At 42.5% G+C, this 25,269-nt stretch overlaps 1 protein-coding gene across 4 annotated transcripts in view; it reads left to right on the top strand.

Moving 5' to 3' along the window:
- samd11 (sterile alpha motif domain containing 11) overlaps nucleotides 1-25,269 on the top strand; it is a 61,760-nt gene that overhangs the window by 22,761 nt on the left and 13,730 nt on the right. For 3 of the 4 annotated variants that reach the window (XM_086069303.1, XM_086069302.1, XM_086069305.1), the window contains 4 exons: nucleotides 2,759-2,868; nucleotides 13,080-13,172; nucleotides 17,645-17,809; nucleotides 23,932-24,085. In XM_086069303.1, the coding sequence (XP_085925429.1) occupies nucleotides 2,759-2,868; nucleotides 13,080-13,172; nucleotides 17,645-17,809; nucleotides 23,932-24,085 (522 nt within the window). Of the gene's footprint in view, nucleotides 1-2,758; nucleotides 2,869-4,438; nucleotides 5,229-13,079; nucleotides 13,173-17,644; nucleotides 17,810-23,931; nucleotides 24,086-25,269 lie in introns of those variants that run through there. The other variant, XM_086069304.1, reaches the window with a different exon arrangement.

Genomic DNA, 25,269 nt, shown 5'->3' with positions numbered 1-25,269 from the left:
CATGTGGAGATTGCGTACAAAATCAAACAGAAGTGGGGGGGGGGGGGAAATGCCTTTTTTTAGGTTTATTTGGGTGACAGAATGAGAGAATAATGAATATACAGACTTTGCTTTTGGGAATGGAGCTAAATGAAATCAAGCCTCTGCTTCCACAAGCTGTTTGCCATTAAGTGTGACGACACTTCCACTACACGGCTGCTACACTCCCCCTGAATGCTAAGCGGCTATTTCCCATCATTATGGCATTTAATGCGATCAGGATGGTAATCAGATTGCAAATGAAATACCCCCCTGACACACTTGTGTGGGTCTGCTGGCGAGGAAAGAGGTAATTGATGGGGAATTGGGCAGCACCAGCCAACTTAGGGAGGTAAACTCCATTTTTGCTCTTTTTAAGGCGAAGGAAAAATGGACTTTTTGCGCATTAGGGCTCCCACTTACAGTGAAGGGGATTGAACCATGCTAATGAACATACAAATTAAACACTAACAGCATTTTGCAGTGTTACATCATCAAGTAATAAGCATGATCTGTTTATTGTAGTGTGTTGCAAAGTAATAGAAAGCAATGACCACAACCGGTGGCGGCCGTGGCTCAGGGTGTCGAGACGGTCGTTCAGTAACCAGAAGGTTGGCTGTTCGATCCCCGCTTTCCCCCACGTCATGTGTCGTTGTGTCCTTGGGCAAGGCACTTCACACACATTGCCTCCAGTGCTACTCACACTGGAGGGGCTGTAGGTGCACGCTGGCAGCCACGCTTCCATTAGCCTGCTCCAGGTCAACTGTGGCTACTTAAGTAGCTTACCGCCACCACAGTGTGAATGTGTGAGCGCATAAATAATGCAACCACTATGGAGCGTTTTTGAGTATCTGATTAGATAGAAAAGCGCTATATAAATCCAATGCATTATTATTATTATTATTACAACTTTAGACCGTAATGTTGGCACTGATGCTTATGCTAACACACTTTGTCTCGGCCAGGGGTACTCAACTGTGGTTACCCCTGACTCAGAATGGAAATAAAAGAGAACAATAAATTTACAATAGCTCAAGTTAGCATTGTTAACATTGAGGCTAATTTCTATTAGCAAATCTGTTGTGTTTCGCATCATATGTTAGCATTAAGCTAGCAGACTTTCGGTGGGTGAAATACAGTTTATGATTTGGTTGAACATTTTGGTTTCTGTCTGTCGTCCAACTATAAATACTTTAACTGTGATAAAATAAACAGTTTGAAGCTTTACTTTGCTTGCGTGAGCAAGAGCGTGATAAGATAAGCACTAAGGAATACTTGAATTTAGGTGTGTTTTAATATGTAAGTTTGAATGTGTTTAATAAGTGTGGGAGGTGAATAATGATCAACAAAATTACATTCTGTTCAATTATTTTCACTGCATGACTTTGGAAATCATAACACCAACATTTTATGTTCAAGTGCCAAAGCTATTTTAATGGTTCTGGGCTGCCGAGTCCGAAAATGACTTCCCTTTCTTTGAATTTGCGCGAGCTTTTAAGATATCAATATTTTTGACAATTAAGTGTCAAAAATAATGAATAGTAATGATAATAATTAATGTGCTTTTAACAGTATGCAAAATGTACTTCGATCATTACTAAAAGTAGTGTTTGTGTTCTGACGTCACCTAATTTAGCATTTGATTACTGCTAATACTGCCTAATTTTCAGAATTTTTGCTTGATTTTCACATGAGACATGACGTGCATATAAAAGGCGAAAAGGCAAAATTTTACATAAAAAATTAAAGAATACTGTATGGACATGCTTGAAAAGACAGATACAGGCTCATCAAATTTGTAGCATAAATTGAATGGCAATGTCATAACTAGTGTTGTTCGGATACCAGTATCGGCAGAGGCCCCGATACTGCATAAAAACAGTGGTATCGGCATCGGCAAGCACTAACAAGTAACATGCCGATACTATTATTTCCGACGCTAATATAGGACTTTGGATGCAGCATCTTGTGTTTTATTTGTGCACAACATTCATTGATGTGTGTGACGTGCTTACTGCATGCCAAGCTAGGATATCCTATTGCCGCTTGAATTCTCTGAACCAATGGCAGGGCAGCTTTTTCATGTTGAAAAAAACAACAACCCAGGTATCAGAATGGTATCGGCATCGGCCAATACTGCAAAACTGGGTATCGGGGGCCAAAAAACGATATCAGAACAACACTAGTCATAACGTGTACATTATTAGCCACATTGTTAGGAATGTCTTAAAAAGTAGTGCCAATTAACTTTTTGAATTTAGCAATATCAGAACACCCTAAAACCGTTGAAACATCCTTGGCACCAAAATGTGTTCCGAGTTGTACTTGAAGTCATTAGAATATTTGTGCAATCTTCAATATTCTGCTCAAACAGCTGGTATAGCTGAAACTGTCTCAGAAGCAGCATAATCATGTTTTAAGCTGTTAAACTACTTAGAGGTTGTGAATATGTTGGATAATAGATCTTAGTATGGAAGATGAGCGGGGATGAGAGCCAAAAGTGCTGGATGCAGTAGTCTGCCAGTGTGTGTGACACACATCAGAGCTAAGAGCCAATCCACAACATAGCCACCTGTAGCTGCTGTGTTTGGACGTAGTGCGGTCCATTTGGAGCCTTCCCGTTGTAAGTAGAGTGTGAAAAAGTTGATGTCACACTGGTTTGGACTTGGGGATTTCTGTTTGGAAGTGCGTAACGGTTTGTTTGTTTCTCTTCTCTTCCTCTCATGTGTACGTGCGCCAGTCGTGACAGTGACCTCTCTACAATCATCTCCAACCTGCACCACAGCAGACAGCATGGCATGCCCGAGGGCCAGTCAGCCTCCGACCACAATGCCAGTACAGGACACACAGGTAGGACCTCCAGTGATGTTGCGTGTGTGTGTGTGTGTGTGTGTGTATGTGTGGCAACACTGGCAGACTCCCACTGCAGATTCCCTGTAACATATGTAAGTATTCTTTTATTTGACTCTAATTTGTACGATTGGGGGATTTTGCCATAAGCTTATTACTCCTTCCTGAAGGTCGCTCTCCTGTCTGTTTCTTAATGTTCTTCCTACATTGTGTGCAGCACGCTAGGATTTATTTTGGGGCTAAAACCCCTGTTTCAAATTACCTCCGAATAAATAGCTTTGTTTGCTATTAATCCAAACAATCATGTGAGTAGAAGAGCCGTAGTGTGCTAAGCTAAGAGCTTACAGACAGAGCACAGACAGCGTTTAATCGCAGCTATTTGTCAAGTTGCCTGTGTGAGGATATTATGCCGCCATTAAAGACATATGGTTGGAAAACGACCTCACTAATCAGCTATTATCACGATCTGTTTGGGTATTTTGCGCCACTCTAACAATTAACAATGACATATTTGTGTTTAGTGTGTAAGATAAATACACAAAAAGCACAAGTTTTCATTCATTATTAGATGCACAGCACTTAGCGAAAGCATTAGCAATTCCACAAATGATAGCCTGGTGCACTTATGTTAGAGACATGTGATCCACGGTTAATTGGTAGTTGAATTTAAAAATTGTTTTTAATGTCAAGCAATCCACAGCATTTACATTAAAAAAAGTAATACAATTTAAAAAATAAATAAATAGTGACTTGAAATTCAATTTGGACCTCAACCTAAATTACAGCAATAAGTTAAACAAGAAAAAACAATTTTGAAAAATAATTTAATTATAATAATATTGTAATTAATTACATTAATTGATATGATAAATAAAAAAATTTTTAAATCTTATTTTGTATTTATTTGTTCATTAAGAAATTTATATTGAGTACATGTATTACTTTATTAATACATATAGTTTTCGAGCTGTGGATTGCTTGACTTGAAGGCTCAAAAGATGGAGAAACGGTGTCATATAGTACAAATATCTTGAAAACAGCAGATATGACACGCCTATTTTCATTCCGCATGTAAAATGTGGATTTGTGGGTAACACCCTAAATTTGCCCCCGGAGTGACCCTGCCTCTTCTCATCCTATTAGCCATTAGCACAGCAAGTGGCAAATCAGCTCAGACCCAACACCTCCATTCCCTCGCTCTCTGTTTGCTCATCTCTTTTGTCTGCAGGATTAATTGCCCATACGGTACCTGTGAGAGCAAGGCATTGTGGGTACAAGGGTGCTTCTAATGGATGGGTGACTTCTTACACCTAAAATTTGGAATGGGTTTCCAACCCAAAGGCTGTCTTTATTCTCAACTTACTTGACAAACAAATCAAAGTGTTGAGTAGTTGCGCTAATGAATGAAGTCACAAAGGGTGGGCTTGGAGGTGTGTTGGGGGGCTGCGGAGGAAAGAGGGGCTGACCACAGTTTGGCCTCGCCAGAGGGGGTCCAGGACCTGAAAATCTATCCGTTTGAGCATTAAAGCGCGATTTAACAGGCTGTCCGCACGCCTCGCTCCGTGTCTGTAAACAAGTCCAATCCGATCAGTGCCTCTAATTCTGTCTGCCAGTGAAATTAGACGCACACACATTCACAAGCACACGCAAATAGCGGATAGCTGCACGGATGCGTGCCCACGTAAAATCAACACAGGTTAAGATTGACGTCCAAATACACACGTGGGTGTGTGTGTGTGGAAGTTTTAGAGCTGGGGATTATTTGAGTTGTCTGTCTTCCAGTGTTTTCTCCTTCTCTGTCAACTTTGCAACTTTACACTGAAACGTGGAATTAAAGTGTGCGCAAACAAAAACAGGAAGCAGATGAGGCAAAAGAAGAGAAAGCTCACAGCAGAGAGCCGCTGTGATGGAAGAAACATTTGGAATTAGCGAGACGGAGGAAAGAGAGATGAATGAGTGTGCTGGCGGCATCGGGGGAGAGCTGGCGGCAGCGATGGTGGCGGACAGCGCCGCCTGTGTGTGTGTGTGCATGTGTGTATGCGTGTGTGTGTGTGTGCGCAGGGAGGAAAGGAGGTCGTCTCTGTGCCGGAGCAGGCCGTTAATTAAATCTGAGGGACAGACAGGAAGGCTGCCTCCCGCCTTCTCTTCTCCTTTCTATCCCTCCCTCCTTCCCTCCCTCGTTCGTGCTCTCGCTCCCCAGCCGGCGGCTATTCAGAGGGTCTGTGAGCGGCGGCGATGGGGGGATGGAGGAAGGGAAGGGGAGGGGGGGGTCGGAGGATCATGGGCGCCGATGCTGAGAGTCTGGCGGCCTGTGGAGACTGTAAACTGTGGCGCTGTGGTCAGACCGGAGACTCAAACAGGCAAGATAAGGTGTTTTTGGACCTCCTCCTCCTCCTCCTCCTCCTCCTCCTCCTCCTCCTCCTCCTCCTCCTCCTCCTCCTCCTCCTCCGCCTCCTCTTCCTCTCCCTCCATACAGACTCCCACAGGCAGTTACAACTTGTTGGTGTGTGTGTTTATATGTGAGCATCTTTCCCAGTGTGGTTTTAAGTGTATCTTTTGTTTTTCATTTGCATGAAAATCTGGAACACAGCATGTTTAGGAAAGGGATTTTATTTTTCTCACTCTGATAGTGAGTGCAAGTCTTCATCTACTTATAATGAGATATATTATAAAGGTTTGTATGAAACAAAAGAAATGCTCCAGGATTTCTCATGCTATGGAGTATAGACAAGGAAGTGTGTGTGGCAAATGTGCATGTGAAAACATTGCCCTTGTTGTGGGGTTTGCCTGAAAGAACTGAAACAATATCATTGTGTTTATTTCAGCAGTGAAGTGGAATTTTTCGACCGGGGCTAGTTGTATCACTTTTGATGCTTTTATCTATTTCTTGGAACCAATACATCATATATAAACAAAATGTATACGAGATGAAAGACCAAAGTCTTAGGTATATTTTTTATATTCATGTAATTTTCATACTTTGTGTCAGTGCAGAGTTTTAAGCCATCAAATAGAGGGAGTGACATGTTGCCTCATGGGTAATGGGTAAGTTGTCACACTATATGGGGTAAGTTGTCACATTGCATTTTTTAACTAATAAAACAAGGACAAAATTATCCTTATTCTCCTGTTTAGTTTAGTTTTTGTTGTTACAGCTAGATGAATTGTTTATCATTGATCTTGAAAATTTACCATTGTAATTGAGCAAATTTTAACATAAAATATTATGAAATAGATTTAAGTCCTGAAAAACTGCTGGGAATGTAGGTCATAGCTCTCAGCCTCAAATGCCTGTTTTGTTTTCCTTAAACTGGAAATTTGATATTAAATTGAATTTTTAAAAAAAGCATTTCAGTTAATCGATGGATGGTTCATCATAAAACTTAAACCAGTCCTGAAATGTGGGCATACTGTAGTTCCAACAACTGGAAAATCGATTTTTAAACAATGAAGCAAAACCTGGCAAACTAATTTCCTCACTCTTCAGACTCATCATCTGAATTTTGGCATATGGAAACCAAGTTGCCAGAGGTGCATTTTTCATTGGCCCATTCTTTGCAAATGTGACAACAAACCCCAAAATGACTGAGACAAGTTGCCCCAAACTACCATGTTGGCTAATACTTGCTCTAGTTTAAAGTTAGCTTAAAACTGAGCAGTGCCTGAATCTCTCCTCTCACGAGTCCACATGATTTGCTGCTAGAATTTGTCTATACCGACGCCTGTTTCAAAATATATGAAGTTTAATTTTTTTACTTTGGGTTGTGTAAAACAGATAACTGGCACTCATCTCAATTCACAATGTGCTATTCTCTTCTCTGACAATACACAACCCCTGACCATTTAGACGAAGAAAACTAGTATTCCACTTTTTCGTTGCGCTCTCTGGTGGACAAGAAAATTGCAATGTGACAACTTACCCGTGATACCACTAGCCCCGGTCTCCCCTAATTTTTTATCTTACCTAGGGTTACGGGTTAGGCTGGAGGCTTGCGGATAACAGTGGGCGAGAGTCAGCATAAGCCCTGGACTGGTCACCAGACAATTGCAGGTCACATATAGACAAACAACCATTCACAGTTAAGTTGCCTATGGGCAATTGAGTGTCTTTCTGAGTGTATTTCTGGAATGTGGGAGGAAGCTGAAAAGCACACACAAGCACAGGGAGGTGCACGCAAACTTTACAAAGGAAGGCTGGAACAGAGATTCCAACCCGGACCGTCAGAGCTGTGAGGCACACGTGCTAACCACTTGATCACCGTGCTGTCTGAGGGGATGATCAGAATCTGAATCTTATTTTTTTCTTCTTTATTGGCCAAGTATGAAAGAAGAACAACAGGAATGTGTCTTCTCACTCACAACTGTCCAAGAAACATGGAAAAATAATGATGACCAACAGAGGGAGACAGAATGGGAAGTCCGGCGGTTCGCTAATTAGCGCCCCAAGTTTCTTAGATTGGCTAATGAAATATATGAGGAAGTGGGAGGGATATTAGGAAAAAAACACCACTTTGTCACATTTTATTTGGATGCAAATAAAAGTAATGAATGATTGACATTCTGGTGGGGATGAGCTACTTAAGTAGCCACAGCTGCCCTGAGGCAAGCTGACGGAAGCGTAGCTGTCGGTGTGCGCCTACGGCTTCTCCGACCACCACCAAACATTCGCACCTTTCAGGCACCAGTGTGAGTGGCACTGGAAGCAATGTGTGTGAAGTGTCTTGCCCACCGATGCATGACTTGGGGAGAGCGGGGATCGAACAGCTGACATTCCGGGTACTGGACGACCGGCTCTACCTCCTGAGCCACGGCCGCCACATGTCTCAAAACTGTTATATATACTAACTCATAAAAAAAAAACTCGCTACCCATTTTAATTTTTTATTTTCAGTTTGGTTGAAATTCTGATCAAAATCATGTGAGAATGCTTTTAAAAATGTCATAACCTTTATTAACCATTTTGTTGTGATTCTGATGATGCACTAATGTTGCCGAGCAACAGGTGATGTAAGATGCATATTAGCAAAGTGAGAACAGTCAACCCCAGTTTGGGCAAAGAACACAAATTCATGTTTATTATTTAAGTTACCTTCAGCCCTGATGATTACTCTTTCAAATATACATCCTGTCCTTGCAATTTGCATTTTCAAAGCACGCCCTTATGCAAGTTGTGTGCAACCACTTGAAATCCGAAAATAATTGAATGTAGCTACCGACGAGTCAAATAATTACTTATTATTAACGGCTTCTTCCGTGTTTATCAAAGTGTTTCGCTAATCTATATGAGCTAAGTTACGGCTTGTGGATACTTCTTAAACACATGCAGCCACCTGCGCACCAGATGACTTAACAGTTAGCGACATATTTTGTCCTCATGCGGCCCATAATTCTTCTTAAGCTCCACTTCTCTTAATTTCCTCCGTTCCACGCCGAAGAACGGCGGAGGAAAAACAGACGAGCAGCGCGCCCAACTGTATCACTCTGTGTACTTTGTGCGTGTTGGCAGTGGCGTATCCTCCCTCGGCACGAGCCCAAGCGCCCCCATGTCGCCCCTGTCTCCATCACCCACCGCGAACCCCCCCCCCCCCCACCCGCCCCCTCCCTCGCCCAGCTGCATCGGCCCGTAAGCCAATCAATGGCGGGGCTTTCAGGGCCGGCGGAGGCCCCAGCGCGCGGAAGGGGGGATCAATAAGTTATTAGCACCATTCTGTCAGCTGTAATGTGGAGATTGATTGGGGGGCTGCGGCTGGCGGCCCACCCCACGTCCCCGCCTGTCACCCCGCCTTTCCTCACGCAGCCCCCGCCACCCACCTCCCCCTTGCTGGCCTGATAAAGATGACAGATTAACGGAGTAAGAGAGGAATTAAGGAGTCTGGCTGTCTGAGCTGTCAGCACGCTCGCTGCGATGGCGAGAGGAGGGCGGAAAGGAAATCGGACTGGCGAGAGAGAAGGAGAGAGCAAGGAATGCTGCCTTGCTTGATGGTTCGCCCCGATGGTGTCACATGAAAGAACAGTTTAGAGCCCGCTGTTTCCTCTCTGTCTTTATCTGCTCTTTCCTTCTCATCTGTTTTTCCTCTCAGTAGGATGAATTGCAGTTATAAAGGAGGTTAACTTGCAAGGTTGACATCTAATGACATTTCTGATGGCTGTTGCATGGCTGAGGGTTCAGTTCTGTGTGTTTGTATAGAGGCAAATCACAAGTTATTTATTGGTGGTACGAAGCAAGTCTTGGACCATTTCTTCTTTACATTTAAATTCAACGTGCTGTTGTGCGGTTTTGCAACGGTAAACTCAGATCTGATGCGTTTCCAGCTTGGGGCGTCTTGGCAGAACGGCGATGTCAGCATAAAATGGTGGCCCATCCGAGCAGAGTGACACTGCGTAACCTGCCAATAATTTCAAGACAGTAAACAAAGGACAATAATGGAGGACATCCAGTAGTGTATTCTGTTCCTTCTTCTTTGCATGTGGCTGTTTATTACAAACAGAACACAAACGTTGTTTTACAAAAGATGTGTTTTGAAATCTTCCTATTTTATTGCTAATGTCACAAAAAAGCGCCCATTATTTTTCAACTGGTAAATTTTCTGTGAATTTCCAGCACCACGGTTGAGTTGCTCTGCCATTCAGATTAATATGACAACAGGGGTGACAAAAGGTTTGCTAAGTTGGTCCCCTCCAAACTTTTGACAACATAAACATTACAATACTGGAAGATTTCAAACGGTACTAAACAAATCCAACACTTGAGTGTTCACTTTGGTGACAGTGGTGAGGCAAAACTAGAAAGTGTGTCTGCCTCGAACGGGTGGATTAAGCTAGAGAGAAACAAAGTATAGACGGACATGGAGTGGGTTAACAAGAGGACAATGCTCACAATGACTGTTTACATGCAGTCAATATTCCAGTTAAGGTCAAAATTCTGGTTTCTGAAACATTGAAAATAAGTCCCGTATACATATCCTGATCTAAACCGCGACGCCGGACATCTTTATACAAATGTAGGTAATTTCCCCTTTTAACTAAAAGACATTACTGTATATTCATGTCACTCACCATACTACCGATAAGTATTTTCCTCCTCGCTTCAAAAGTGTGGTTCTGTGCTGCATAACCATGTTTGTTTACCTCTGCTTGTGTACGTCTACACGCACATATGTGTGTATATAGACACAATGTAGCATTTTCACTATAGGGATAGAAAATAACAAAACACCGTGGAAAAATCAATGTATTCAAATTGGGCTCACTTAGTGAGTGGCAACGTAAGATGGCCGCCGTGAATACAAGTAGTTCCTGTACTCAAAAGACTAAGATTCCTTGTGAAATATTGGGGTCACAAAAGGGGTAACCCGGGGTCTTATTTGGGTTATTAAAAATCCAAATTTGGATTTTTATTTTTTTGTGTGGATTTTTGTCATGGCTTGTCGAAAACCCAAATTTTGCCAATTTTCGGGTTTTGAATGGGTTATTGAGTGCAGGTAAATGTCGTCAATCATAGCAGTAACAATAAAGCTTACTGTAGTATATTGATATTACTCATAATGGTGATGAATTTAGTAGTGCTGTTTGCTACATCCCAGATCGCCACTTTAAAAAATTTAAATCACAGCTCCGATGATCAAATAATAATCACCACCCCCTACTGCAGTGCACAACATAAGATAACAAGCACGTGATCGGGAAGCGCCCCCGGGTAGTAAACTTGACTGCAAGCACCCTTAGTTAGTAAACGGCTTGCACAGACGCTAGCACAGCTCAGGGCTGGGCATTAAAAGGGAGCATCAGTCCTCTAAGAAGCCCCATTTAATTGGCTTTAAAAGCTTGCCGCCCTCAAATCTCTGGCCCTCGGGCACCCGTTCTGGAGACGGCACGTCTTTAGTGAGGTCAGCTCGAAGAGACGACTCAAGTACAGTTTGTGTTTGATCATGAGCGAGCGTCTCCGGGCGTGGGTGGAAGCATGCTCTTTGCGTTTTTGGAAGGTAGAATAGAGGCTAATGGGGATTGTCGCTACTCCTGGATGAGTCTAGGTTTTTCGAAGGTACAAGAAGGTAAAAAGAACACTGTGATTGTAAATGCAAAAAAAAAAATAGCTCATTGAGAAGTGTGTGTATACTTGCTAATTAGCATGTTCCTCCCTCCAATGGTTTCCAGTGTGGTAAGGCTTTTGGATCTCCTCAACATCAAATAGGGGATTAAAAATGGGAGTTGTTTTGTTATGTATTTATTTTTTTATTTTAAGTTCCACGCACAGATGTTGTGAAAATGAGCTGCAAAGTGCCTGAAGGTACTTTAATTTAGAATACCATGCCAGTATCACACGCTTGCTCGGCTTGTCCACCCGCTATCTAATCGGCTATTTTTAATACTCTACTCAGCATCTATTTGGGTTGAGAATTGAAGTTATGGAAGTAATGCATCTCTGTTGGTCACACAAAGTACTGCATTCCAAAAGTAGTGAAACTATTGTTTTTTTTGCAGTGTAATAGTTTACCTCTTACAATGCATTTTGACCTTCGGATGACCAAATGGCAACTTTTCTCTTGACACATCCACTTACTGCACATGTAAAATACTTCCCGCTGGCGTTTTAAAATCATCCGCGATTCCAGTCATCTTATATGGATCTGGATCTTGCCAAGCCAAAGTTGAACATCATTGAGACTATGACCCCTAACTGACCATCTGGAGCCTGAAGGAGATCATTTCTGTAAATAATAATAATGCTTGTGGCCTGATAGTGACATATTGAAAATAAAGCTAACACAAGTGGTGAGTCCCACCAGAATGTACAAACTTTTCCATCTCCAGGCATACACAAAATTTTGACAGTGCAGGCAGTTATCCAAAAGCACAAAACTCAAGTGTTTGTTTGGACAAGGCCCGCGCTCGTGACAGAAGTCTACAAACTCTTACAAACTATCGCTATTGTTTTTGTTGTTCATTGTTGTGCATTTGCTTTGCTAAAATGGAGACAGAGCCGCCACTCTCTTTGTAGGAAAAAGCAAAATGCTCCTCCCCATCCCTAAAAATACCCCCTGAGCAGAGAAGAGAAGGCAGGAAAAGGGCGAAACAGAGGAAACAGTTGCTGCTGTGGTTTGTCTGTGTCTGCAAGAAAGGCGAGGTGCGGCAGAAAAAAAAAACTGACAGCAAGAGAGATGACAAATGTCTTTTCCGTTCCTGCGACGCGGTCTGCATCTCCTCCCTCCGTGATTAGGCCCATATTGATTTGAGGTGTGTTTGAGGGGGTGGAGGTGAGACCACGGGGCTGGAAGGAAAGAAGGGATGAGAGGGGAGGAGACGGTGAGGAGGTGTAGGCAGCAGTAGGGGGTGCTGTGATTGTACACAAGTAAAGGAAAGGCGAGGAAATGTGTTTGTTTATGGGAGAAACTCAGGTATGAAGGAGAGAACAAATGAGAGGTATTTTTTAATGAGGGATTGCTATTCGTGTTGGTCAAAAACAAATATACGGGCAAAAGGTGGTCTGCAAGGAATTGAAATAGCAGTCTCACAGCCATGTCCAAACTTTTTCTTCCAAAGGCTGCACACAGAAAAATCAAAAGATGCAATGGCAACTTTGACTGTTTGAGAGAATGAGAATGTTTATTTATTATTCTATTGATGTCTTAAAGTGTAGTTACAACAATGCAGGTAAACGGTACGCACTGTGTCAATCAACAAGTCGCTAAAAAAAACGGATGGTGGTCCGCTAAAAAGTGGACGGCGGGCTGCAAATGGCCCCCAGCCTGTAGTTTGAACACCTTTAGCTTTGCGGCTATTCAATCATAGGTTTTTAGGACAACATCTGGAAAAAGCAGAGAGAGTGGAAGACGTGTGATAAGACAGACTGTTGGAAAAGGCGTTAGTGAGATACCAAGACAGAACCCTTGTCCTGTTGTCACACACACGCACACGCACACACACACACACACTGAGTGAGGCAGATCTGTCATCCAAAGCGGTTCAGGCCCTCTCTCATCTCCAACAGAAAAGGCACATCTCCAGATGGCTGTGGTTTGCTTCAATAACTCTTTCTTTGCACCTAGAACTTTTTGGGGAGGTATTGTTTAACTCTTTTAACTTGCACCCAAGCTAATTTCCCAGCAATCATCCATTCAGGTGGACAAAGAGTAGTACAGCACAATCAAGATTTTATATTCATTGTTTCCATCCATTGACCCACTGCTCTTTTTGTGTCTGTACATTTCCAGACGACCTTTTAGGCAAGAGGGGAAGCTTCTCTCCCAACAGCAGCAGCAACTCTCCCTCGGACAGTAAGAAGTCACGCAGCGTATCCCCCAAAGGTAAGAATTGCATTTCTCAGAGGTGGGGGACTCGAATCACATGATTTGAGTCAAGTCAGACTGTAGTCGTTGATTTTAGGGCTCTTGGCTTGCTTGGTAAAAACTTGAACTACAATATAAGACTTGACAGTCATTCTATTTATAATTTCAAAATCAACATTTATAGTGTTTGGAAACAATAAAAACATTGTAATTGTCAGTGTGTTATGTAAATGTATAATATTGTTTTCGGTACATGCTAATAGTGATCACGTAGTATAAAGTACATTAATACTGTATTACACCCATGGTGATCATAGCATAGAAATTATTATATATATATATATATTTTCTGTAATTGGCATTCATCTACTGATGTCACATGCTTATATGAAGATCATCTTAAGCTTAGCAGCAGAAGCATCAGTAAAGAGGCAGTGTTGATTTATCTGTGAGAAGTCCGCATGTTAAAAATATGCAGAAAAAAATGTTTTGTTTGAACATTTGAGTAGCACCTTTTCCAAACTTTTTTAATCCACACATCCCCTAAACCTCCCACCACAGATGGTGCATCCCCTCCCCCAAGACACAATTTATTAAAAAACAAAAAACAAAAAAACATTCATAGTCATTAAAGGCATCACAGTTTTGTAAGATTTTATTTATCAAGTTAAAAATCTGATTGTATAATATCATTAACATGATCAGTGTCTTCACAAATATAATAAAAAATTATTGGAGCCTTTTTTTTTCAGAATTATCTAACTGGTAGCCCTTTGCATTAATCAGTATACAAAAAGTAGCTCTTAGCTTCAAAAAGTACAACTTAATGTCACACCCACCTAAGTGGGGCGAAATATTTTGTCCGCATTTGACCCATCCCCTCAGGGAGCGGTGAGCAGCAGCAGGGGCCGCGCTGGGGAATCATTTGGTGATCTAACCCCCCCAAATCCAACCCATAATGCTGAGTGTTTAGCAGAGCGGCAATGGTATGACCCAGCTGCGGGTTTGAACCTGCAACCTCCCAGTCTCAGGGCGGACACTCTACCTCTAGGCCGCTGAGCTGTTAGTGGCCAACCTTTAGCTTCTTCCTGTTACACGAATAATCAGGCCAGAATTGTATTGCAGAATTTCACATAGTTGTGAGTTGACTTTTTATTTTTGCCCATAACATGATATGAGTGCATGATAAATCATGGATTGAGAGGAATACCTTTGGCAATAGTGCAGCAATCCGGTCGCCATCGTCTATTATTCATATTTCTCTTATGTGGCGTGAAACCGGGCGCCCGACGCAGCCAACAGGCTTTTCCCTCTAGGCTCCTGAAGAAGACTTCCTGACTGATGCATTATAGAGCAGGCAAAACCAAGGCCGCCTTACCGTACATCCAAGACATCCCTGGAAATACTGTACATCAGCAACATGCATACAGTACATGCACACACACATCGACAAAAGCTCTTTTACATAAACTTTTGATTAGTTAAAATATCAATAACATGACGAGTAACCTTAACAGGAGTCTTGTTTGGTGACCCTTTCTATTTGACTGATGAGGACCACTACCTAGCACTTTTAGGAAACCATTTCAGGCTCTTAGCCTCTGAAAGATGCATGTATTTGTGTGTGTATTTGTGTGCGTGGCGTGTGTGAGTGAGAGAGAGAGAGAGAGAGAGAGAGAGAGAGAGAGACAGAGAGAGAGAGAGAGAGACAGAGAGACACAGGGAGTATGCTGGTTTCCACCTTCTGCATTAATATAATTTATACCACATAAGTGAAAATTGCAAAAAGATGTCTCCGACTGTCAAAGTTTCGTACGCTATAACTACTCCAGTAAATTATTCCATTTTAGATTTTGCACGCGTGCATGCACACAGAAATATTTGCCCAGACAAATCCCCTTTTGCAGATCTAAAAATAATATTTAACCGGTATTTGAAAATAATCTTGGAGAAAAAGGAGAAGAAAAAAAAGAAAAGAAACAAAAAAGAAGAAAAAAATGAAAATAATCTTGGATTTCATTATCTCAGTAAGCATATGTTTATTAACGGAACCTTATTAAAATGTGAAAGTAATGGGTGAATATAGGCACTTTCAGGCAATTTCAGCCACCGATGGCGCAATCATTGAACTGTTTCCCATGGCAATCATTATAGCAGCTAACCCTAAATACCAATTAAAATATACTGTATACTCCAATCAACACACGAACACTCCAATCCAACCCCAAACATACACAAACAACAAAATGCACGCACATCCAACACCCTCCCGCACCCAACGTGCGTCTGTTTATGAATATTCAACTTTGTACAGCCGGCGTTGAAATAAGTTATGTGTTGACAAAAAACAAAAAACAAACAAACAAACTGGCTGTCAGGCATTAAAAGTAAAGAAGCCAACAAAGAGATCTAGGAGGCTAAAACACTGCTAACAAATAAGGTAAACAGATGGCTAACTGGGGCTAATACACTGCTAATAGATGCTAACATATGGCTAATAGAGCCATAAGTGAGCACAACACCGTTAACAAGGCTAATAGAGGGTCTCATTCATGCCATTGTTTTAGTGGTTAGTCTTTCTCACTTACACTCAACAGAAGTTATTACTTTCTAAATGGTTAGCAACCTTTGTGTTACTCTAAGTAGTTCCTCCATGCTTAAGGGAAACTGTATTGAGCTTTTGCTCCACCCTTGAGGCTCAACCCTGAGTTACGTCCACACACAAAGCCCGACACTACACTTACCTTTGTGTACGTGTGGCGTCTCCTTCAAGTGTGGCGGCGACAGAGAATAACCATTAATGAGTAATGAATGTGGAGAAATGGACTGAGAGCAGAGCAGATGGAGGAAGTCGGTGAGATTGGATGCCGCTGTGTAAATGATGTCTGTTGTTCTTTCTGCACCAAAGTTGTTGTCACCCCCTGCTGTTTACAGGGTGGGGAAACTTTTGACAAGCACAGACTAGTTGCACGCACATACATTAGAGCCTTGAGTACCTTGGGTGGATTAGCGGAAGCTTGGCGGTGGAGACAGAGATGCTCTCATGCTCGTTTTACTCCCTCCAGCCGCTACCGCTGCTCGTTAGCGCCACTCCTGCTCGCCTGCTCAGGGCCAGGCTCAGGTTTCACTAGCAAGGAGGAAGGTAAAACCAACCCCTTTTTCATCCTCTGTCTCCCCAACCACCTCGCCATACCGCTCCACTCTTCTTACCTTAGATCATGTTGCTATTGACACAAACAGGGAGGAGGGAGGTCAAATGGAGCAATGATATGAGGGGACTTGCAGCTCGAGAGACATCATGCACCATCTTCACCATAAACGCGTTACATGCATATTCTTAGCTTTCGGACATCTCTATGTTCCAGTTTTGAGAGATCAATGTCGGGATGGTCCTTTTCTGTTCACGGCGCATAGATAGATACCTTGTTGGATGATTTAAGTGTGGAAGAACTTAAGCCCATCAATCCCCTTCAGGATGAAGAAAAACAGACTTAATACGTGGACCCTCTAAATGTCCTATAATATACCAATATCGTGTCCCTGAGCTGTTGCCATATTTTTTGGCAGCGCTTCTGCAAGTGTCAGACAAACTGTAATAAAACTAAAACAAAACACGAACAAATCAACCATGAATTTATAGAAACAGCTTCATCCACCATGACCTCCAATTGATCAGCGCTTGCATATTATTGAATGAACTATGTGGAAACGAGTCTTCTGAGAGTCACCAACAAATGTCGCTGACAAACGAAAACCTTTCAAACACTATGAAAAAAAAGAGAAATATTTACTTGAAGAAAAAAAAACTAGAAATTCTCAGTAAAATACACAAGAAGAGTTTTGAGAACATTTTACCAGTTTATAACAAAAAAAAAAAAGTTACTCAAGCGTGGAGGAACAAACTCCTGACCTTCAGCTTGGGAGACAGCCACTCTACTACCTGATCCATGCCACTTGCTGTTTGCCACTATTCTGCATTGCTGGTTTGTGCAAAATGAGACCAAAATCTGGTCTCTAGGAGATTCCGCCTGACACCATCAATATACTAACATCCAGCAGGAGCAGCATGGCTCAGGTGGTAGAGTGTCTCCAAACCTAAAGGTTGTGGGTTTTGTTCCTCAACCCTTGAGTAGCTTTTCATTTTTTGTGTTTTGTTTAAATAAACGGGTAAAATGTACTCAAAACTCTCCTTGTAAAATTAACTTAGAATTTAGAAGAGTGAAAAAAACGTATATCGGTACTTAAAAACAAATATTACTCTTTTTTTTTTTTTACATGAAACTTTCCCAATTTCCTAGGTGATTTGGTTTGTGTCAACCTTGAATGCGACTTAATATTTGTACTGCTTTTACTGAATTATACACTGTACAGGTTCATTCTTTTTTATTGGCCACTTAATGACTTTTATGTTTTTTGAGACAGCACTTAGCAATAAAGGCAGTTCAATTTTGGTCCTAATTGATCACATTGGCCCTCTGTCCCATCCCCAGAGACCGCACAGAGCCCAGAGAGGGAGGCAGGTGGCAGCCACAGCCACATCAGCCCCGAGGAGCACTACAGGCGCATGATGTCAGCGCTGAGCGAGCACGGATCCTACGAGGAGCAGCAGCAGCGCCTCTACCAGCTGGCCAGTAGCATGGGACTGCCCGGGCATGGTCAGTGCACTGTCTTCATATCTATATTGCATGGTGGGGCCGGTAAAATAGACCAAGCGCACAAAGCAAAATATCCATCATAGCTGCCATTGAAAGGCCCGCCTGACATTTCTAATTGTGGCATTGGCCACCCGGTGTCAAGGTGGGACTCACATTGATTTCTGACCATCCTGGCGCTTCGTCATTAACAACACCCGCAAGCGGCATGCATCAACGCCGCCATTGATCCAGGACCTCTTATTGGCTGCTTGCCAAGCCCCTAAATTGTCTCAATACCTTTGTAAACCTCCAGTTTGTCCTATTTTTTTTCTAGAGAGATAACGTTGACCAAATTAAGCTTAATGGAGCTACAATTGGGGATTAAAAGACAAATTAAAGTGGTTTACATTGCAGTTCAACCTGGCATCAGTTTTTGTAAAGATGTACCATTAAGTCCATCCCGTGCTGTACAAGCTCCTGCGTAGGGACATAAATCCATTCAATGCCCTCCTCAAATTGAAGTTTGAGCTACTTTAATTTTTATTTGATTAGCAATGATGTTGAATTGCTGGCTGCAAATCTAAGGGGTGAATCCTATAAAGGTTTAATTACCTCTTCCTTGGTGTCTTATGGGAGGCAGAATTCAGAGCACTGTGGAATCTGATCACTGTTGTACTGAGGCAGATGATACAACACTCCCTTTGTTGTTATCCACATCAGCTTGTGTTTTCATTTACATTCCATTTTTACATGTTATGTTGCACACAAATGGTGGTTTTCTGTCGAGCGATTCACACCCAATGTGGGTCCCAACAAGTGGTAGTTGTATAGTCACTAGGGGTGTCAAAATATGTGTATTAATGCTGAGTTAGCTTAAAGTTCCTTTAACACCACACATTTCTTTAGTGCGCGATTAATGATTGCCCCTTACTTGGGGATTCCAGTCACAACACAGCAGACACGTCCACGTCAAAATTTTGCAGTAATAAATGTAATACATTTGTGGAGACTGGGGTCAAGTTGTATTTCACAATTTTTAAAATGTGCACAATTTCACAAGTTGCTTCATGTTAAAGATTAGATAGCTCTTAATTTGGAAAGAAAAATGCACTGAGCTGTCATCAGTGTCTTGCAAATGCAGTTATGCCATCTAGTGGCAGAATAATGACCTCATCACAAATCAGTATCACAGTACATCTTTTTAATTTTAACTAAATTTTATGAATTATGAAATTACTGTATCAATGACTAAAAGATGCAGCCATATTTCTTCACTTTTATGTTAAACAAGAGTATGAAAACTTAGGGGGAAAATATTGTACAATTTATTGTACATTTAAACAGATTTCAAATTTATGATTAATCGTGAGTTAACTATTGAAGACATGCAATTAATTACGATAAAAAAAATGTAATCGTCGCCTGACACTCCTAATAGTCACAAAAACTTTTAAAACCCAATTTTATCCACTGTAAGACTTCTTGCTTTGCAGTACACATATTCAGTGACGCAAGCTACATACCTGGCATCTCAATTCTCCAATCGAAAGTCAGATTTTTTTGGGGGGGGGGGGGGCATGGACAGAGCGGTGACTGTTTTGTGTCACAAGAGGCGATCTTGAATCTGTTCAGTGAGAGCCCCTTGACACTGACCTGTTCTCTAGCTGGTGCCCCAGTGAAGCACCATCCTTCCCAGCCATCGTCTCTTTTATACATCCCTCTCAAATCCTGCATCCCCCTTTTTCCTCACCCCCTTTAGCCTTGGTCCCCACAGAGTATCCTTTTATGTGTTTGAAGTGTCGGCCGCAGAAAATGAAAGTGTGTGTGAAACAGAGGGGGGGGAGATGGAAGTCTGTTCATGTGTTTGGATTTGCAGGTGCAAGGTGTTGTTGTTGTGAGATTCAGGTTCTCTCTGGGCAGTTTTTGGGGAAGGGTGGAGGTTCGGCTTGTTGAAATAGCCAACAGGGCTTTCTCCGCTCCGTCAGTTGATGAAAGCAGCTTGTGAGGAGAGAAAGGGGAAACAAAGTGTTGGGGGTAGACATCCAGTGTAAAGTGAAGGGATGGATTGACTAGTCATTTGTTGTGTCTGTGAGTTTACTGAGATTTAAAAGAATGTGCCTCGTCTTTTTATCATCACGCCAGACAAATTGACCACTCCAGCTTGCGATTGCTCCAAGTGCAATCAGTCAGAAGCGTGACCAACTCTGCATATTTACTTCTGCCTAAGCTTGCCGCATTGTGAAAGGATTCGCTATTTGCTGCTGTCTTGTGTGCTGAGCGGATGGCTGTCGGCTTTTCAGTACCTGCCAGTCCACCAAACCCATCACAAGGCCGGCCAAGCTGCATCAGCGCGCCACTCGTCTGCATTCTCACGAGCTGAACTGAAAGGATTTCGGCTCAACTCCAGGAATGATGGCAACGAGAAAAATAGGGTGGCACAAAAGAAGGATAAGCGATATGGACCCAGTGGAGCGAAGTGGGACCTCCCAAAATAACTCTTGCAGAGGAAGAAATGTTGATAATTCCCAGCATTTGTGTTGTTTCCTTTTTATTGGAGGGAAAAATGGAGTAAACTTCGATTTGGTCAACCTTAGCGAGGCAAACGTGCTAACTTCTCATTCACAGTGCTGCCCTACACCATAACATAACACCCATAAAACATTTGACATTATGTTCAGAAGTGACAAGCAAATGTCAGCAAGCCAGAATATGCAAATCACTTTTATAACATTGCCATGTCATTTTGGATGCCCATTTTGTTTGGCTATGGTGGATGTCTATGCTCTACTTTGTGCTATTGAATGTGACAGTGAACCAATTACCAGCTAGCTAGCATGAGAAGCTAACATATCACATAACAATCTACATCGTCACATCTTTTGTTCACAATAAGGGCGGTGGAACAAAACAGGAAGTCAAAACCTTTCAAAGTAAAAGCAGTAACGGCACTAATCACGATTTAACAGAATGCCGTGACGTTATCCAAATGGCTACCGGCAATCATATCTGACTATCAAGATTGTGAAATGTTGGACAAACGTACTTGAACATGTCCAGGCTTATGTCATGGTAGCTTCCTGGGGGATATTTTTGAGGGTCCCCTCCCCAACACCCCAAGTCCAACATCAATAGTGATGCAATATTAAATCACGATAATATCCCATTAGCTGAAAATAGCCACTGTGGTTACCACGGGAAACTCGCAGAGGTCACCGTGTCACCCCTGCATCATGCACAACAGACTGTGTGCCCGCGCTCTGGGGCTCCGGTTCCCTCTGATCCCTCTCTTATCTCCCCACCACCACCTCCACACACATGCACACACGCGCGCACACACACACACACACACACACACACACCCACACACACACACACACACACACACACACACACACACACACACACACACACACACACACACACACACACACACACACACACACACGCGCGCGCGCGCACACACAACCTTGTCTGCCGCCAGCCGAGTCCCCTGTGGCCTGGCGCAGCAAACAGATCGATACACCGGAGCTAGGCCGCATTAATATCTGTCGCTTCACCCCCACCCCACCCCCAACCCCGGCGCCCGCTCAGCACACACACACTCATACACACACATACACACACACACACGCACAAGGCGGCACCTAAATCACCCAGAAACACACAAACACACATAACGCCCATACAGGCGGCGGAAATGGCCCGCTGGCACCTGAGGGATCTGTCTAATTAAAAATGAGGGGGGGTAGATAGATTGAGGAGCAGAGAGAGAGAGAGAGAGAGAGGGAGAGAGAGGGAGAGAGAGAGCAGGATGGATTTTTCTCTCATTAGAAGCCTTGTCTCCTGGTGCGGCCTGGCCGAGCCAATAATGATGAGGTCTCGTCTGGGAGAGAAGCGGGGAAGCTGGGGCGGGAAAGGCGAGGAAGGAGATGGAACGGAGCGAGCGGCAGAGGTCAGGGTTCGGCGCGAGGCAGGCGGCACGGGAGAGAAGACTGTTGTGGTTGTGGAGGTGAGATGGAGAGCCACAAGCGGGCTATCATCTCCGGTGAATAAGATCACCTCCATCCATCCATCCGCAACTCATCAGCAGTCACTTACACTGCGAATGGGAATCTGTACAACAACAGCCACACAGAAGTTAGCGATGTGAATCCTTACACCACCATGGGCAAAATAAAAATAAAAATCACATTTGTTTATAAAACACAATAATTGCAGATTCTTATTGTGTTAGCATTGTTTGCTAGCTTGCTGGTGAAGCGCATTACACAGAAACAAAAACTGATCTCCAGACAACTTTCTTGTGGAGTGCAGAACATGCAAAAGGATAACTCATTCAGGTTTTTGGCATGGACCCAGATGTAGGTACAAATACAGAAAATAATTCAGACTTAACATTGAAAAATCATTTTTGGATTCGAATTTCTCAGTGACTAATGTATGACTTTTAATGGTGTGTCTCAGAATGTTTAAAAGTTGCTGTTGATGCAAATCTGGAGTGCTATGTGCAATTGTACTTCTACCTCTATCACCCGTATCCTCCACACAGCTCGTAAAAAGTAAAATCATGCTAACATGCTAATCAAAACAAATAGTATACTCTAACCAGAAATTAAATTAGACAACGTATAGCTATGTGTGATTTTTGCGTATTGTTGTTCTTGTTTGATTTATATGTATGTATAGTGTATATATATTTACATCATTCATATTAGTGTTGTTCCGATACAGTTTTTTGGCCCCCGATACCAATTCCGATACCCAGTTTTGCAATATAGGCCAATGCTGATACCGTACTGATACCTAGGTTGTTTTTTTTTCAACATGAAAAAGCTGCCCTGTCGTTAGTTCAGAGCATTCAAGGGCCAATAGGATATCTTGACTCGTCATGCAGTGAACACGTCACACATGAGTGAATGTCGTGCACAAGCAAGACGCAAGATGCTGCATCCAAAGTCCTATATTAGCGTTGGAAATAATGGTATCGGCGTGTTACCTGTTAGTACTTGCCAATGCCGATACCACTGTTTTAATGCATTATCGGGGCCTCTCCCGATACCAGTATCGGAACAACACTAATTGATATTGCATATATATTATAACATATTTATCACGCATTTGTGAATTTGTGAAATAGTTCAGCTCTTGAGACAATACAAAGTTAATTAGATAATACCGCTATTATAACCAACCTCTATTATAAGCGCTGCGTCTGCATTGATAAATTTGATATTGCGCTTCAGTTCAAGTCGGTCTCTGTGCTTTTGTGCACTAAATAATAGAGCAGGCCAGCGTCAATTCAAAGTCAAGTCAGCCGCTACAATGATTGCTTCTGAGGGATGACTTCAAAATAAAAGCTTGTCATTGCTATCCATGTACAGTATTACTCATTTCCCTTTTATTTTGAAGTTGCATAGAAGCCTATTGACCATTTGCACTGATGTCACGTGATCACGTGACTGCCCTATGACGTGACCCGGAGCGACATAGTGACTTAGCGACTGTTATTTTACAAATTAAAAGTTATTATTGCCCATAGAGCCATGGAATCTACGACTTCAACCAAAGTTCGCCTGTCAGTCGAAGTTGCACATTTAGTCGGGACTCATAGAGCGCTATATGTACTTAAGTTGGATATCGCTAGTTTCATGATCCATGAGGTTGGTGAGTCGAGAGAAAAAAAAAAGAGCGCCAAACAACACCAGGTGTGTGTGCACTAGAGTTTGGGAATTCCTGTCCTAAAATATGTTTCAAAAGGTTCAACGTAGCATCAAAACAGAATTTAAGTGTCATTTACTCTCTTAAAATGTCTCATAGAGTATAATTCCATGCACATGTGTATGTTGCAGGTAAAAAGTGGAGATTAGTGTCACATGAGCAAATTTGAATGCGTGGCCTTCATGTGTGTCATCTCACACATGCCTCACAAACACAGCAATGCGCAGCCGTCTCAACATGCGTGTTAAATAGATGTTTATGAGGATTTTCTGCCTGTCGGCATGGAAATTTGCCACTGGATGCTAAATTTACATCTTCCCTTCTCTCTTCCCCTCATTTCTTGCCTTTGCCTCAACTATCAATCTCCCCATCATCCTTCTTTCTCCCTGTTCCGCTCGTGTTTTCCATCTTTGTTCTTTACTCAGACGTGCTGCGCGCCCAGCAGGAAGCGTTGGCTGCGGCGGTGAGGAATCCGGCGGCCTTAGAAGCTCACCTGCCCACGGGAGGCAGCTCCTCGTCATCCAGCCAGAGACGCAAGCAGGGCCTACCGCAGCACCGGGATGCGCATTACACAGACAGGTGAGGAATCTCTCGCATGCCTCACTAATTAACATCTTCCACACAAGTGGCCATTTTAGATTTTTTTTTTTTTATGCGTCTAAGTGTACGTTACCAACTTGCCACCTTCCTCAGAAAGATTTGATCAACTTTATGGTGTGTGTGTGTGTGAGTGTGTGCATATCAAGGTTATTTTAGTTATCTAAAACTAACGAAAAAACTAAAACTAAAATTCAAAAAAACTATTTTGTTAACGAAATAAAATAAAAACGAAAATGCTTTTTACAAAACGAAACTACATTTTATGTTTACAAAACTAACTATAATTATAGCAAAAATGTCCTTTGTTTTAGTCTTTGGTAATCAATTTATTGCATGAGCCTTTGGGGATGATTTATTTTTATATTAACCGGAATAAGGACATTTGAAAGTGTGTCACACAAAAGTGAGACACCCTAGCAGCAGCCAATAGAAAAGCACCTTCAGATGACGTTGCTCCCATGGTGTTTTTTAAATATTTCGCACAAGTAATACAGACTTAATTTTTTTTTTAAATAAAACTAATACTGTAATTAACTAAACCTAAGCATTTATAAAATAACTAAAACTAATAAAACCACCCTGAAAACGAATTAAAACTAACAAAATTTAAAAAACAAAACGAAATAAAAAATAACTAAAATGAAAAATTCCAAAACTATAATAACCCTGGTGCGTATATGTGCGCATGTCCCAAAAAACGTCTCGCCGACCACTGGAGACGCACGGCTGCGTACCCGGCTTGTCCTCCCTTCCTCTCTACCCCCAGCACTGGCCCCTGTGCCTCCCAAACAAAGCCGGGGGCAGCGGGAGTGGGCGGATAATTGCTTGTCGATTATTTATGTGGCGCGGGGAGAGGCGGGGGATCGATAATGGGCCGGCGGTGCAGCAGCGGGAGGGAGGGAGAGAGGGTGGGGATGTTTGTGTGAGAGGGGGGTAGTGAGGGGAAGATGTGGGGATATAAGCAGGAAGCGGAGCGGCCTCCTGGTGCGGTGTTGGGGGGTGTGCATCATGTGTGTGCATGCGTGTGTGTGCGCGCTCCATTTTCAAGCAGCGTGTGCGCCATATATTCGGATTGAATTTGGCTATGTTTGTGTGAACATAATTTGTGCGTGCATGCGTGCGCATGTGTGCTTGCAGTGCAAATGTGGCCAGCGAGCTGCGGC

This window comes from Leptonotus elevatus, chromosome 2 (assembly GCF_054856555.1).
Source record: "Leptonotus elevatus isolate MCC_2025b chromosome 2, RoL_Lele_1.0, whole genome shotgun sequence".
In the NCBI taxonomy this organism is placed as follows: Eukaryota; Metazoa; Chordata; class Actinopteri; order Syngnathiformes; family Syngnathidae; genus Leptonotus; species Leptonotus elevatus.
This window is presented reverse-complemented; position numbering and strand designations above follow the sequence as displayed.